The sequence below is a fragment of the Passer montanus genome, unplaced genomic scaffold (assembly GCF_014805655.1).
Source record: "Passer montanus isolate IOZ18808 unplaced genomic scaffold, ASM1480565v1 scaffold150, whole genome shotgun sequence".
Taxonomy (NCBI): domain Eukaryota; kingdom Metazoa; phylum Chordata; class Aves; order Passeriformes; family Passeridae; genus Passer; species Passer montanus.
In genome coordinates this window covers 628067-642387 of record NW_024362052.1, presented here as the reverse complement: position 1 = coordinate 642387, position 14321 = coordinate 628067, and the positions used below count along the sequence as shown (strand labels likewise).

Here is a 14321-nt window from a genome sequence, read left to right as displayed (position 1 = left end):
TTGCATCAAGCATGAAACGTGCACAAGCAGGTTCTGTGGTAATGGGATCAGGGAGCATCTCTGCTGGCTATTTTCCACACCTTGTGTGACGCCTGTTACACAATACCATCCCTCCCCAGAAAAAGCACCTAAGCTGACCTTTTGGCAGAGCCTCCAGGGCATAGCTCAGCATCATCAGCAGCAGTCTCCAATCATGATCCCAGTGGGGAGTTAAAGGTGAGGAAATTCTGCTTCCCTCCTCAGCAAAGCTGAGTCCCTTCTCCCTGGGAAGGAGCAGCCAACACTGTTGCTCATAGTAAGGCCAGGTGAGTAAGCACAGATCTAAGGAGACCTGTTCAGTGCACCCAAGACAGGACTGCTCCCATCTGTCCAGCTTAAGCTTATTGTGTTTCTACTTCTCCCTTCAACAAGCAGCCTGGAAAATTACCAAAATATTCTCCAGCCAGCAGTGAACAGTGTGTTCATGGCAGAAACAGGCCTGGGGTGTTAAGATTTACACAGGAATCCCACAAAAGCACATTTCAGTTTCAGAGCACAAGCAGAGCACCTACATGCTTGTATCACAGAGCTTGGCCTATCACTGGATCAAGAGCACACACTCATGTTCTGGCTTCCCCCAAGCCCATCACACACACAAAATACCCACCATGACATGCAATCACAGTACTAAATAAAGCAATTATTCTCCTAAAATAGTTTCATATGGAAAACTAATACCTTTCAGATGGTATGGTACACAAACCAAGGCATGGGCTCCCTGAAACCTGTCCCAGACACAGGTCCAGGTTCTGAGACAGTTTTTGCTAAACTTCAGAAAAATTATCACTCACTCCTCTTTCACGGCCCAGACTGGAACTGACCACTCACAGTCAGCTCCTGGCAAGGACTTCAGTGTGGCGTTAAAATGCACTTACCCACACCAAAAGGCACAGCAGTAATCACAACACCCTCAAAATTTACCTGCCCACCAAAGACTTAACACCTTTACCCATTTGTAAGGTGGTCCTGCAGCAATGCTTAGTCCTGTAGCAGCAGACATTTAACATTTATCATAGGGGAAGTTAATACGGGTATCACATATATTGTTATAAAACGCAGACAAGTCCTTGCTTTGCTTCTCACTGAATTTAGGAAGGGAAACAGTATTTCAAACCAATTGGGACTACGTAATTTAAAAGAATACCCATACTTTTTAAATATTTAAGAGCTAACAAGGGTGTTAAGCAGAACAAAAATTAACTACTATTAACCATGTCTCTGCAACTCAGAACAGGATGGACCAGACCTAGACAGCAAAACAGAGCAGGCCAGTGACAGCTGCTGAACCCCTTTCTCAGCCCACCCTCAAGAGGTCCATCCATTCAATCCCATCTCCCCACCAGTCCCACACGGCCCATTTAATTCCCTTGGCCCGATACACTCCCTGCAATCTCTCAAGGCTTCCTGTTTAGGGAAACTCAAGAGCATCAGAGGAAAATATCTCCAGACATGGACGAGGTGTGGAAAGGGCCCTGTGCCACTTGGAGATGGCACCTTCTAGAAAGCCCCCTCTGAAAAACCAAACACCACCACACCCCCAGTTTCCTTAAGAATAAACCCCACAACATCGTGTATAAAATTTTTATTGGATTCAGTACTGCTACTCGCAGCTCTGACAAAAAGCTGACTATCACTTTAGCTTCCTGCTCTTCTTCACCCCGGCGCGAATGCCAGACAGTTCCCCGGCGTATCTGTGCAGCTCCCTGCGCACCTCGCGGACCTGGCCCTTGCGGCGGATTTTGGCTCGCCGGAATTTCTCCCGATGCTTGACCCGGGGGTTACGGTCGATCTTCCGCCTCTTGGGCGTGAGGCCTTTGTTCTTGATCATCTGATAGGTCACCCCTCTCTTTTTACTGGGATCCTCTCCTTCCGACACCTCTGCTTCTTCAGGCACATCTTCGTCTCCAGTTCTCTTCCTCTTGAGTTCCAGCTTCTCCTCCATCATCCTGTAGTATTTTAGGGCAGCCTCCTCATCCAGCTCCGACTCATCCGATGACTCAGCAGCAGCCTGGCCATTAACAGGTGCAGGGGCACGTTTTGGTTTGGTTTTGTTGCCATTCATGGTGAGAAACACTGAAAACTTGTTTTCCTTCCGTAGCTTCTCTTCCTTCTTGTCATAGTAGTTCCTCAAAAGCATACGGACCTGTGGGGAAAGCTTTTGGTCTATGACAGCTAGGTCATTGATGAGATTTCTGTACTCCACCAGCCGTTCGATGACTGGGTGACTATGAACTGGCATCCTCTTGGACTTGAGAACCAGACAGAAACTGATATTGGCACAGTAATTCAGGTAGAGATGATACTTGGTCTGCAAATAGCGGCTGCCCTTCCCCTGGGGGATAGTGCCATCTCTGACCATTTGCAGCAGAGGGTGCAACTCATCTTTGATCTCCATGAGCTTCACCTCAAAGTCCTCCATCAGCTGCAGGAGCTCTGGGGACTCCTGCTTCAGCAGCTTCAGCTGCTCCTTCTTGGAAAGGGCCTGCAGATCCTTATCAATTTTCTGCCCCTTGCTATCATGGGTTTTCTGCTGCTTAGCCAGGTAGCCCTGGATCATGTCCAGACCATAATCATCCTCCCCCAAATCCCGCACCAACCGTCTCTGGATGACTTGAGCCTCCTGCTCCTCTTCCTCCTCCTCAGCATCGATTTCTTGCTGGGTCCGCTTGCCCTTGGCCTGGGCATCATTCCCATAGTCCGTGTCATAGTAGAGCTGCTTGCGCTGACCCCAGGAGAGCTCATGGGGGAGCTTGGCCTCGGGATGGCGCTCCTCCAAGTCACTTTCCATAGACAGGTCCCCCTCTTCATCCTCAACACCATTTTTATCTTCCTCACCTCCTTCCTCTTCTCCATCCTCAATATCATTTTCATCTTCCTCACCTTCCTCATCTTCTCCATCCTCATCCTCCTCTGCGCTGTACTCCACAAAGGGATTCCGATCCTGCAACTCGTCCTCCTCATCCTCCTCATCCTCCTCCTCCTCCTCCTCGCTGTCGTCGGGCAGCTGCAGACCCAGCACCTCCTCCTCCTCCTCCTCTTCCTCGCTGTCCCCGGCCTCTTCGCCGCTGTCCAGGGCGGCCATCACGGCGCGGAACTGCTCCTCGTGGAATCGCTCCACATCGTCCGCCAGCTCCTCGGGGCCGGCGCGGCCTCCGGGCACCTCGGCGGGGTCATCGGGGGGCTCGGCGGGCTCGGCCCGCGGCCGCAGGACGGTGCCGCGCCGGGTCCGCATGGCTGCTACCGCCACCGAGGCTTCCCCTTCCGCTGCGTCCCTTCCGCTCGCTGCCGAGCCCTTCCCGTTCCAGGCCCGGAGCGTGGTCACGCCCCCGGGACGCGGGGGATGCGGCGGATGCTCGGGCAGCCCGCGGGGAGGCGGCGCTGCAGCCGGGGCAGCGCTCGGCAAGCAATGATGCCACGTGGAGGAAAAAAAAAAAAAAAAAAAAAAAAAAAAAAAAAAGCCAGCCAGTACAGCTGCTCTCTGTGCGGTAATCTTACGGCAACGAGGAAAAAAACAGATAGAAAGCACACCTGACACCTGTGCCCTTGCAATCAAACCTTGGTACTCAGTTCCCTACGACCAGATCAAACTCGGAGAGAAGCAGAAGTCTTGGCAAACCTCCCCGGACACCTCCGAGGTTTAGACGTGACCTCTCCGAGCCTTTCCCATCACCGAATCGCACAGGGATACAGGCAGCTTCAGGCTGCACACCTCGGCAGCTGCTGCTTCATTACCTCTGCACTCCTTGGCTCTGTCCCCTTATGCCAAGAGATCCGTGTGTCCCAGAAAAGCAGCAATTCTGATTTTTCAACATCGGGGGACCCCTCACTAGGCGGGATTTTAATGTAGTCTGTACTTACTTGCCTGTGCATAGTCATCTTATATTTGTGTGTGTGTGTCAGCCATGGCAGAGCACCAGCCCAGCCTCCCACCCTTCCCAAGGGAAAATGACACTAATACTGAGCCACAGGGAAGCGGTCTGTTTTTATGAACTGCAGGCAGCTCTGCCACAAGAACGGAGTAATGACACACAGGAATCAGTGTAGTCCAAGCTGAGAAATCCAGAGCCCAATAAATCAGGCATGCACACGTCCCAGCAAGAGCAGTTCTGCATACAAGTGCAGGGGCTTTTTTCTCACCACGGAACACATGCAGGTGTATTTATAAATGCTCATGTCCACCTTTTTGTAGAAAAAAACCCAGGTCAAGCAGATATTCAAATTAGCTGAAACAGAGTGGGATGCTTTACTCACTTGTTGGTGATTCATTTGGATCCTGATTGATCTGTTGGCAAACAGGTCTTAATTTTAACTTTCTGACACACTCAGTCTCTTCACGTCACCTCTGGATCAAAACTTTCTGGAACAAACAGTTTTTGCCTCAGACCACTTTTCCAAATCAGTCCCTGCCAGTTTTCAGCAATCGCCTCCCTGGATACAGGCCTGTAGAAGAAAGAGCAACAAGAGTAACTTGGGTCTGGAAACACAACATCCATTATATTTGTTGGCTATACCTCCGTGGAAATCCTCACTTGATACTTGGCCACTACATACAACTGTGCTTGGGGACAAGGAGCAGCCTTGTCAGGTGGCTGCTCAGTCCTGCTGGCTCTTTGTGTGAATCCATATAGAGACATCTGCAGCCAGATCCTGCTAGGCTAAAATTCCAGGTAACTTTTGCAGCTGTGGCTTAGAGAAACCCAGGCCTTTCTCATGTCCCTGACCTTGAGTTGCCATCTTAAGTGTCCTAATTTTTTTCAAGTCTGCCCTTTCAAAAATCAGCATGCTAACTTCTGCTTGGACTCTCTTGGATTTAAATGCAATTGACAAATCTCCCAACCCAAAGTTCATTTCCAAGAACAGGAAACAATTTGTGTCTATTCAAACCTTTTCCAGGACTTAGTGAAAACATCAGCCACTTCTGGTGAAGCTGGAGATGATCTCCAGCATGAGTTAGCTGATCCAGTCAACCAGGAGCTGCTTAAGCCAAACCAGTTTGCTGTGAGCAGCATGGGATCACTGCTACCAAGACACCAATCAGGGACTGCTGCTGGTCAGTTTAGATGCACCATTCTGTTGGCTTCCAAGCGAGAAAGGAGGAGCAAACAGAAGCCCAGGGCAGACTGCTCATGGATAGAGTGTTATGTGGAGAGAGAGGCCCCGAGTCTTGGTGCTGTTTTCAACTCCCCCAGCAGAGCAACAACAATTTCACCCCACTTCGCTTGGGCACCTGCCCAGCTTCTTACCTGGAAAATCCTAGTTCAGCATGTCCAAGGCAACTGGAAGGACATCTCAATGGAGACTGAAACCACAGGGCTGGTTCCCATTTCTTTCCCAATTCTCAATTATTCCACCTCTAGCTTTTGCCCTGCAGGGAGGCTGGGAGTCCAACTCCCCATACAGCCCATTGCCAAACATGTGCTCACCCAGATAAAATTTCCAGAAGGCATCCAGTAAAACAGGGGAACAGGGGTAATCCATGCAAGTAACAGTCCTGAACATAAGCCTTACTCTCAAGGTGTAGCTAGAAATCCCCAGAGACATGCAGGTGGCTGAAGGGACTGAAAATAGCTCTCGAGTCATCATATCCAGACCAAGGGACTGTACACACACGTGTAGATTTAGCAACCGAAATCCAGATACGCAGAGCACCAGCAGCCAGGGAAAACCACCAAAGTGAACAGAAAGACACAGAATTCTGCTCAGTCTCTGCCTTGACATTTGAAAATACTCTCCTTGCATGTTCCCAGTGCCATATTTTTGTTTTTGCAGCTAGGCAAAACAGATCAGCACCAGCCTCCCTTGCATGTTGTTTATCTGGTGCTGGCATCCTCCCTTTTTGTAAAATTCTAACAAAATTCTTACAAAAAAGAGTGACCCAAACAAACAGTACTTCAGACATCCCTACCAGCAGTGGTGAGCCAGGTATATTTTTTACCTCCTGTCAAAAATGGGGCACAGGGAACATCTTGGAGAAAGGGCTGCATAAAAGTGTCAGCAATGCTTTCTGGGATGGGGAAAGGAAACAACCCCACATCTTTTCTCAGCTACAGACAGATCCTTAACGAGAACACAAGGTTTGTAAAGAACTGTGGAAGAACCCAGTGCCCTGTAAGGGGTTGGCTGTGACCCATCTTTCCTCCCCCTCCCCAAGTCCCACACTCCCCTTGCACATGAGCTCTGCTGATGTAACCTGAAAGCTCATTGCATCAGCTGCAGGGTTAGGGGTTTGTGCCTGGGGAAAAAGCTCAGGGCACATGACCAGGGACTTGGAACAGTTCTGGCCTTAGGGACCCAGCCAGCAGGGTCTGGAAAAAGGGAGACATCCTGCAAGGTGACAGGAACTAGGATGCTTGGCAGCATTGCCAGAAGAGTTCAGCCTCTTGAAGAAGCCTAGCAAGAGCAACCAGGCCCTTGCTAAGCTTGGGTTTCCCTTAAAAAGTGGCTTTTTCTGTACAAGACACATGCAAATGCTACAGAGACAGCTCTGGCCATTATGGGCTACATTTGCTCTTCAGAAGTTACACAATTGATGCCAAATCTGGGACAAAAAAAAAAAAAAATAAAATCCCAGGCCCTCTCTCCAGTACCACCCTCCTTCAGGAAAAGTCTGTATGCCCAATACCCCAGGGTTTTCCTGGCACCTGACTCAGGAGCACTTGTAAACCACGAATCCCATGGAGTCCCTTTTCCATTCACAAGAAGATGAACTCCTCAATGCAGTGGGCAGAGCTGCAGTGCCTGTACCTCTTTCAGCCCTGCCCTGTCACCTTTCCTGCTTTGACTGCAGGCTCTCTGGGGGCAGGTCCAGCCCTTAATTCAGGTTTGCACACAGCTGGTCCAAACAGAACTTAGATTTTGAAGCCTTTTAAAATGGTTTTTTAATAGGTCTCAAGGGATTTTTAAGTCTGATTTCTCAAAATTAGAAGCCAGAGCTGTGACCCTTGGACTTTCTTACCTTCCACCAGCCCTGATGGCAGGATGTCCTTGTACTCAGCAGCTCTGTTGCATGTTGGTGAAGAACAGAAAAAAGCACAAAGTGCAACCCCCTGCTCCCTTCCCCTCTGAAAGCCAGAGGTCTTGGTGCATTAGCACACCTGGTTTCAGTCCCCAGCCACATTTTCCAGTGTTGGCCAGGCTGTTTATTTTAGGAAACCGATTTGCACACACCCTTATAGGCAGAGTCAGGCTCTCCACTGACACTCTTCAAAAGAAGGGAAGGCAAGATGAAGAGCACTTGGTCGCTGTGTGTTGCCTTGGCTGGCTCCCTGGGGATCATCCTTGTGGCAGGTAGGTGAGCAATGAAAAAATGGAAAACTGGGATTAAGACATCAATGGCAGGTTTTGTGTCATTTACTCTGAATTATTCTAACAGTCAGGAGTCAAACCTCAAAGCCCACTCAAGCAGCTGTGCTTCAGTGGTGCTTGGACTCCTCAGGGTTTTTCTGCATGAGAGCAGTGGGGTTTTAATTGCTGCCTGGAGGATAAAGTGATGACTAGCTCCAAATTTAAGACATGATAATTAGGCATTTTTTCTATCAGGTTCCTGAAGCAATAAACTGCAAATGTGCATGCTTGTTTTTCTGGAGTCCTAGGGAGCTTAGCTGCTAGATCTAAAGGCTTCCAAAACCTTCCTGGTAATCCTGCCATACAGCTACAGCCAACTTATTCTGATAAAGCTGTACCTTATCATGTAACTCCACTGAATTTCTTGGAAACTCTTGATTTCAACTGAGCTCAGCCTGTCCTCCCAGCACACTCAGTGTGGGTCTCAGGTCTCTGGACAGTGTGAATCCATCCTGCTGCACATGGTGGATCTGACCTGCAGGATCAGTGCTCAGGGATAACCATCCCAACAGCATGGACAGCTGCATCCCTGCATTTCCTGCAGCTTTTGGAAGAGGATATCTTATTGCTTACCCCAGGCAATTCTGTTGGGCTTCACAATGTATCACAGGACAGTGCAGTACTGGATGCTGAGAAATTTTGTCCAAAACACAGTCACATAGGTATTGAGGAGGGAGGGAACAGCTCAGTGCAGTAACTCAGGAGCCAGGAAATCCCATCTGAGGACATTTAGAACAGCATTAGCAAATTTTGCATTTAAACACCTTCTCCCCAAGAGACTTCACTGGGTGACACATGGAGATACTGCAGATGAAATAATATTTTTTTTAGCATTGTAATCTTAAATGAATAATAGATGGAGCACCAGTAACTTTAACAGCGAAGCCAAGAATTAAATCAGGGCAGTATTTTTAGAGCAGTCAGAAAAACCTGCATAGGCATAAGATTGTGTTAATCTAATTTTAGAATTAAAGCCTGCTCTGAGAGGTTTTGGGACAACCCAAAAACCAATAGGATCTGACTTGAACATTGGCTTTGGATGAAGGGTTTGGAAAGAACTGCACACAATGTTAAGTGGAATGCAGCACAGACAGCAGAGGAAGAGCTGTGTGATGGACAAAAAGCCAGAGATGTCCCTTGAGCCAAAAGAGAGGCCAAGACAAGGACCCAGGGACTAGAGAGGCTTTTCTGGGAGGCTTCTGCATCAGAGAGAAGAGCTCATGTGGAATGATGAGTTGGCAGAGAAGAAGCTAGGGAAGTGATTTCCTTCCCAAGCTGGGAACTTCATAGAGAATCTTATCCAGCAGGTACACTGCTGCCAAAGGCCACAGAAACAGCACTTGTAACGAGCAGGTCAATTCTAGGGTCACTGAAATATCATTTTACACAGTGTTGGTACCTTTTTCACATTTAGGGTGCCTGTAACCATCTCAGAAATCCTGGAATGGAAGCAGATGAGACCAGAATATTACAGGGGAAGGAAGGACCAAGGCTTTTAAGTCCAAGTAATTCCAAAATCCTTTACAGACATGTTTAACTCAGCTTTTTTTCTGCTTAATTCTTCTTTCTCTCTCTGATAAAACCAAGGGACAAGCAGAGCAGGCAAGAACTGAGATCCATCTGAGCCCAAAACACACTGTCCCCATGTGACAAAAATCACTGGGTCTGGTACTTCTAAGCAGGCTGAAGGTGCTCTAGCAAGAATGATGCAACATCAGGAACATCCCAAAAGCCTCTGAGTGACACGTGGCATATTTCAGCCTGCTTTGACTGAGTTTCATATCTAGCATGCTAGAAGCAGCAGTGTGGAGGGGTAAATCAGGACTGGAGTTTTCCCTGCAAACCACAAGCATCATCAGAACCACCTGCCTTTCCCTGCCACGTCAGGGGGCTGCTCCTTGCTGGGTCCTCCTGTGCTTTTTGGCAGCTGTTCCCCCAGGAACCTGAAGGACAAGATCCCACTCAAAAAAAAACTGACATCTGCCACATTGGCAAGGTCAGAGACATTTATTTAGAGATCAGATCCAAACGGGGGTTTGGACTGCTCGAGCAGCCCTGGTGCATGACAGAAGAATTGCATAACCAGTTCCTAGTAAAAGAGCACTTCAGTCACCAGCTGTGGCTGGGACTTTCTTCCCATTTTACAAGCAAGCCCCTCATGTTTGTTCCTCACCAGGCACAGTGTCCAGGTCTCTAATCTTGTCCTTCCCAGTCCCACCACCCCTACATACAGCAACACACTGAGCTGAGCAGGAAGACAGCTGAACTATCTTTGCTAAGAAATTCATTTGTACCTGCTGCTACCTCAACTTAAACCAATCCAGGTGCTGTAATGGTGCATTGCTGGCATTTTCATCCCTTGGCTATCTGTTAGAGCAGCTTTCAAGGATTTGGCTATTGATTCTGGGATTGCCTATCCTGTGCTTGCAGGTTATCCAGTGGGTCCCAACGATGAGGAATACGTGCTGGTCAATAATAAGTGCCAGTGCGTAACAGTGACCTCAAAGTTTGTCCCCTCCAAAGAAAATCCTGAGGAAGAAGTCCTGGAAAGGAACATCCGCATCATGTAAGTGGCAGCCAAGTATTTCATTGTGATAGTGAGCAGGAGATGCAGTGTTATACCAGTTTTCTTTGCATTGTTTCTTATGTTCCAGCACTGGTAAAGTGACCAGCTTTTCATGTGGGCTGCTTTCTGTGGTATTTCACTTTGCTAAGTTCTTTTCTGCCTCACATGAACCTCTCTGGTGTTTGTCCTTTCAGATACAAAAAACACCTCCATGTTTTAGGCAGACCAGTAGTAACTTCACAAAATAGGCTGGGGAAGTAGATAATGACCTGTCAAAAGTTGATCTAACCTGAAAGCAGATTTGGCCCATGACACTGGATTGACTTTCTGACCTGACAGAAAGCCTGGGAAAAGAGTTAATGCCTAAACTGTCAGTATAGGCCTAAACTGATCAGCTATCAGTTCATGCCTAAACTGTCTCCTCTGAGACAGAGCTCAGTTCAACAGCAGGACTTTGTCCTGTCCTCTCCTATAGTATTTACAAAGTGACCCTGAGCAGGAAGAATAATGCATCTGACTCCATGATATCAGAAGCCTAATTAATTACTTTATTATACTATATTATAGCATAACTATTTTACACTGTATTACACTAACAAGAACTATACTAAACTGAAGAACTCCTGACTGTCTGCTGACCAGACAGTCAACACAGCTTAGACCTTATAGGCTAATTAACATAAACAATGTCCACCAGAATCCAATCAAGCAATCACATTCAGGTAAATAATCTTCCAACACATTCCACCTGTTCAAAAACACAGGAGCAGCAAATGAGACAAGAATTGTTTTGATCATTCTTTTCTCTGCTTCTTGCTGTTCAGAGGGCATGTGAATACCACACCCTCCACTCACACAGACCTAACAGAAGTGTGTGTGTCCCTGGGAAACAAGGACCAGCTTCAGGCCCAGAGCTGCAGGACTGCTCTAGAGCTCACAACAGGAGAACCACTAATTAAACATCCTTGTCCATCAGCCTCAAGGATCTGCTAGCTCAGAATTTCACAAAAATTAACCCTCTCAGCTCTGTCACCTTGCAAGTGGCACTTATATCAATTGCTGCAGTCCTCTCAGGGAGGGTTGTTGCCTTTGAGGGTGCAGAGGACCAAGATCTCCTGTTCCTGGGGTTTGATTTGGAGAAAGGTCAGAATGTGAATAACTTGAAGAAGATGAGAGTTTAGAATTGCTCACAAGAGAGAAAACTCTGTTTAAGATGTAGTTTTCATGCAAGTGACTCTCTTCCCACCTTTGCAGAGTTCCCCTGAAGGCTCGGGAGAACATCTCCGACCCCTTGTCCCCACTCAGGACCACTTTTGTCTACCGCTTGAGTGAACTGTAAGTAGTTTTATTTCCTAACTTCCCTTGCCAAGACTTAACCCACAGCAGCTCTAAAAGATGCCAGAGGACCAGATGTTCCCCTGGAACACCTAGAAAAGGGGACAGCACTCCCCTGGCTCTACATGCAGATAAGCAAAAAATATTTGGGGTTCAGCAGGGACATGTTTTCACCTGACTCCTCACACTTATTCTACTTTCCATCTCTTCCAGCTGCAAAAACTGTGAACCCATAGAAATTGATCTGGGTGGGGCCATCCACCAGGCCCAACAGGGCAACTCCTGCGAGGAGCCTCAGACCTGCTACACCTACGACAGGAACGAGTGCTACAGCTCCCCTGTGCCCCTGCTGTACCACGGGGAGGTGATGCAGGTGCCAGCAGCTCTGACCCCAGACTCCTGCTTCGCCCAGTAGCTTGGCCCTCTGCTGTGCCAGAGCCTCGGAGCAGCCCCGTTCCTATCCCAAATGTGTGTAGAACACCACAGCACCTGCATGGCAGCACTCCAAATGCTGGCTCCTGCAGTAACCCAACTTGTCTCTTCCCATTTCCAACCTCAGACTCGTGCCATCTCCCAAGAGCAGCTCCTGGCTTTCAGTGTCCCTTCTCGTGCCCCTGGCATGCACCTGCAATGCCATGCTGTGTCTCAGACCATATAGAGCAGATCCCCAGCACATATAGGGCAGTCATTCCCCTGAAAACAAGGGGACTACACTGATTTACACCTCTGGGGAAGCTGTCCTTTTCAGTCTCCTGCCTGCCTCCCCCAGACATCAGCAGGAGTGTCTGTGCCCTTCCTTTCCTGAGCAATCTCAAGTGACCTCTGCAGAACCTTCACACAAGGCCTTTGATGACATTAGCAGCATTTATGCCCCCAGAAGAGAGTTATAAAACCATAGTTGAGAGAAAAGATGAGGGACCCTTCTAGCAGTTGGACGTCTGCAAGCTTCGAGTTCTTTTTAATTCAGAGAAGATCAAAAGATGCAGCTACCCTGAAGTATTTTGCAAAGTTGCCAAGCCCTCAACTGTGCCAGGAATACTCAACTCTTCTGGGAGAGGTTGGGCATTTCACTTTCCCCACTGCTTTACTGATACTGCTGCCTTCTTCCACCCCTGCTCCTGGTTCAAGTGGTGAAAAGAAAAAAAAATCAAGTAGGCTCAAATTTCTTCACTTGTTTCTCGTCTTGCATTTAAAACCTCAAAAAATTCTGTGAATGCCACATAAATTGCTAGAGCAGAACCCTCATTCAGGGTTCCAAATTGGAGTGATGAAACAGCAAAAAGCTTATTCCCACAATGTAGTTTTGTTAGTCAAACATTCAATAAACTTTTTTCTGCAATCAAGCTGTGTGTTGTATTAAATTCAATAAGAAAGCATAAAAGGAAACCAAACCTATAATAATATTCTTTTCTCTTTCACAATTAATCAAACTCTCCCTAAATAACTGTTTATATTTACAGGCAAAGTCTCCCAAAATACCAGAATAGAAATACTTCCATGCACTTGCAGAACCTCTGACAGATTGAGGCTGAACTGGTTTATCATTTTAGGATCAGCTCTGCATCACTGAGCTGCTTTGATTCCCAGTCAGTGCAGGATCTGAGTCTCAAAATCCAAACATCACCTAAATTAACTCTTGAAAGTACAATCCACAGATCTGATGTTTTCATCACCCCTGAATAGAGTACTTCTAATATAGGTATTCGGGGCGATATTCTTTCATGTGCCAGGTATTTGTCCTAAAGAAAAAAATCTTGTGGGGCCAAATTTTGAAGGGCAAAGATATAAAAAAGGATTGACACAAATTATTCTGATGTTATATCAGAGTTATGAAAAACAAACTTGCAAAAACACCATTTCCCCCTCTTCATGCAAAAATAAGCCAACTCAAAGAAACACCAAGAGTAAAGGGCCTCTTGGCAGCCTAAGTATTGCAGTAGGTATGTATAACTCACCAAAATGTGTCTCAAAAACATTTTCATCTTCAAAACCATTCCCCAGCCTCAGAATGCTGTGATGTTACAAGTTATTAGACCACAGCTATGAAGTAATGCCTGAGAGGGAGAAATCAGAGTTCTTTTCCATGCCACCTCTTTAGTCCTCATTAAGACATTAAAAAGTCTTCTTTCAAAACTAATATTTTGGGGTACTCAAGCAACCTTTAGGAAGCCAATTTGTCATTTCAAACAAACCTTTCCTATTCAGTTCCTGCTACACACTGGGTGCTGGGTTTGACCTTTAAATAATGATGTGCAACAATTCCTCCCCTCAGAGAAAAACATTTGTGCTGCGGGCAAAGGAATGCCACAGCAAGCAAAGCTGAGGCTGAAAAGCCTCTGGTTCCACACAAATACCTCACATCAGCTGGACTGCTTTTCCCCCCTGGAGCTGCAAGTGACTGTGCATTTCTCAAGCCATTACAGGAACAGCCCCCTACTCCCTTGAGCAGAACAATACAGCTCCTATGGCTCAAATCTGCAAATAATTTATGAATCATGACCCAAAAATAAATGTTTCTGTTGGACTTACAGATTTGACTTTTTTTTTAAGGAAAAGAGCATTGCCCCTGTTCTCAATTACAGATTGAAAAATACTAAGTCCAGGAAGACAAATTCCCTACAGCCATTAAGGGCCAAGAACTGACACAGAGTTTAAATAAAATGTTGGCAATCAAACACATTAAATGTGTTCAAGTAAAGCCTCCCAGGCACTGTAAAAACTCCAGCTCTACAGCTCTTGATGGGATAAAAAGCTGAAGCTAATTGCAGCATAAGAGAGCCAAGAGCTGCCCATCTCCAAATTCCCAAGCTAACATCACATGCAACTCTACCCCATCCACTACTTAACTGATTGAAAAAACATAAAAATACAATGCACAGGAACACCTTAGTGCCTCAGTAACAGATTGCCCTTTTATTTCTTTTTAATAGAGCCTCATCTACCTTAAAAACAAAACCCATTCTTTCAAGTTTGAGTGTGTTGACTCTGTTTTGCTTTTTTAGAGCATGTTTAACCCATGTATCAACTATGCAGCAAA

General features: G+C 46.9%; 3 protein-coding genes across 4 annotated transcripts in view; 1 reads left to right on the top strand and 2 right to left on the bottom strand.

The window, feature by feature from the left end:
- Nucleotides 1–8090, bottom strand: part of RUFY3 (RUN and FYVE domain containing 3) — a 40595-nt gene extending 32505 nt beyond the window's left edge. The window contains exons 1-2 of one of the 2 annotated variants that reach the window (XM_039701952.1): nt 7957–8090; nt 4291–4479 (exon numbers count right to left, since the gene is read on the bottom strand). The gene's annotated coding sequence lies outside the window, so the exon portion shown is untranslated. The remainder of the gene's footprint in view (nt 1–4290; nt 4480–7956) is intronic. The other variant, XM_039701953.1, reaches the window with a different exon arrangement.
- On the bottom strand, nt 1607–3331 carry UTP3 (UTP3 small subunit processome component). Its single transcript, XM_039701958.1, has one exon. The coding sequence runs from the start codon at nt 3269–3271 to the stop codon at nt 1670–1672; it is 1602 nt and encodes a 533-aa protein (XP_039557892.1). The 5' UTR covers nt 3272–3331; the 3' UTR covers nt 1607–1669.
- Nucleotides 7171–12627, top strand: JCHAIN (joining chain of multimeric IgA and IgM). The gene is made up of 4 exons (XM_039701962.1): nt 7171–7326; nt 9814–9949; nt 11204–11284; nt 11498–12627. Exons 1-4 carry the CDS (start codon nt 7263–7265, stop codon nt 11697–11699), a joined length of 483 nt encoding a protein of 160 aa, XP_039557896.1. The 5' UTR covers nt 7171–7262; the 3' UTR covers nt 11700–12627.
- The last annotated feature ends 1694 nt before the right edge of the window (nt 12628–14321 follow it).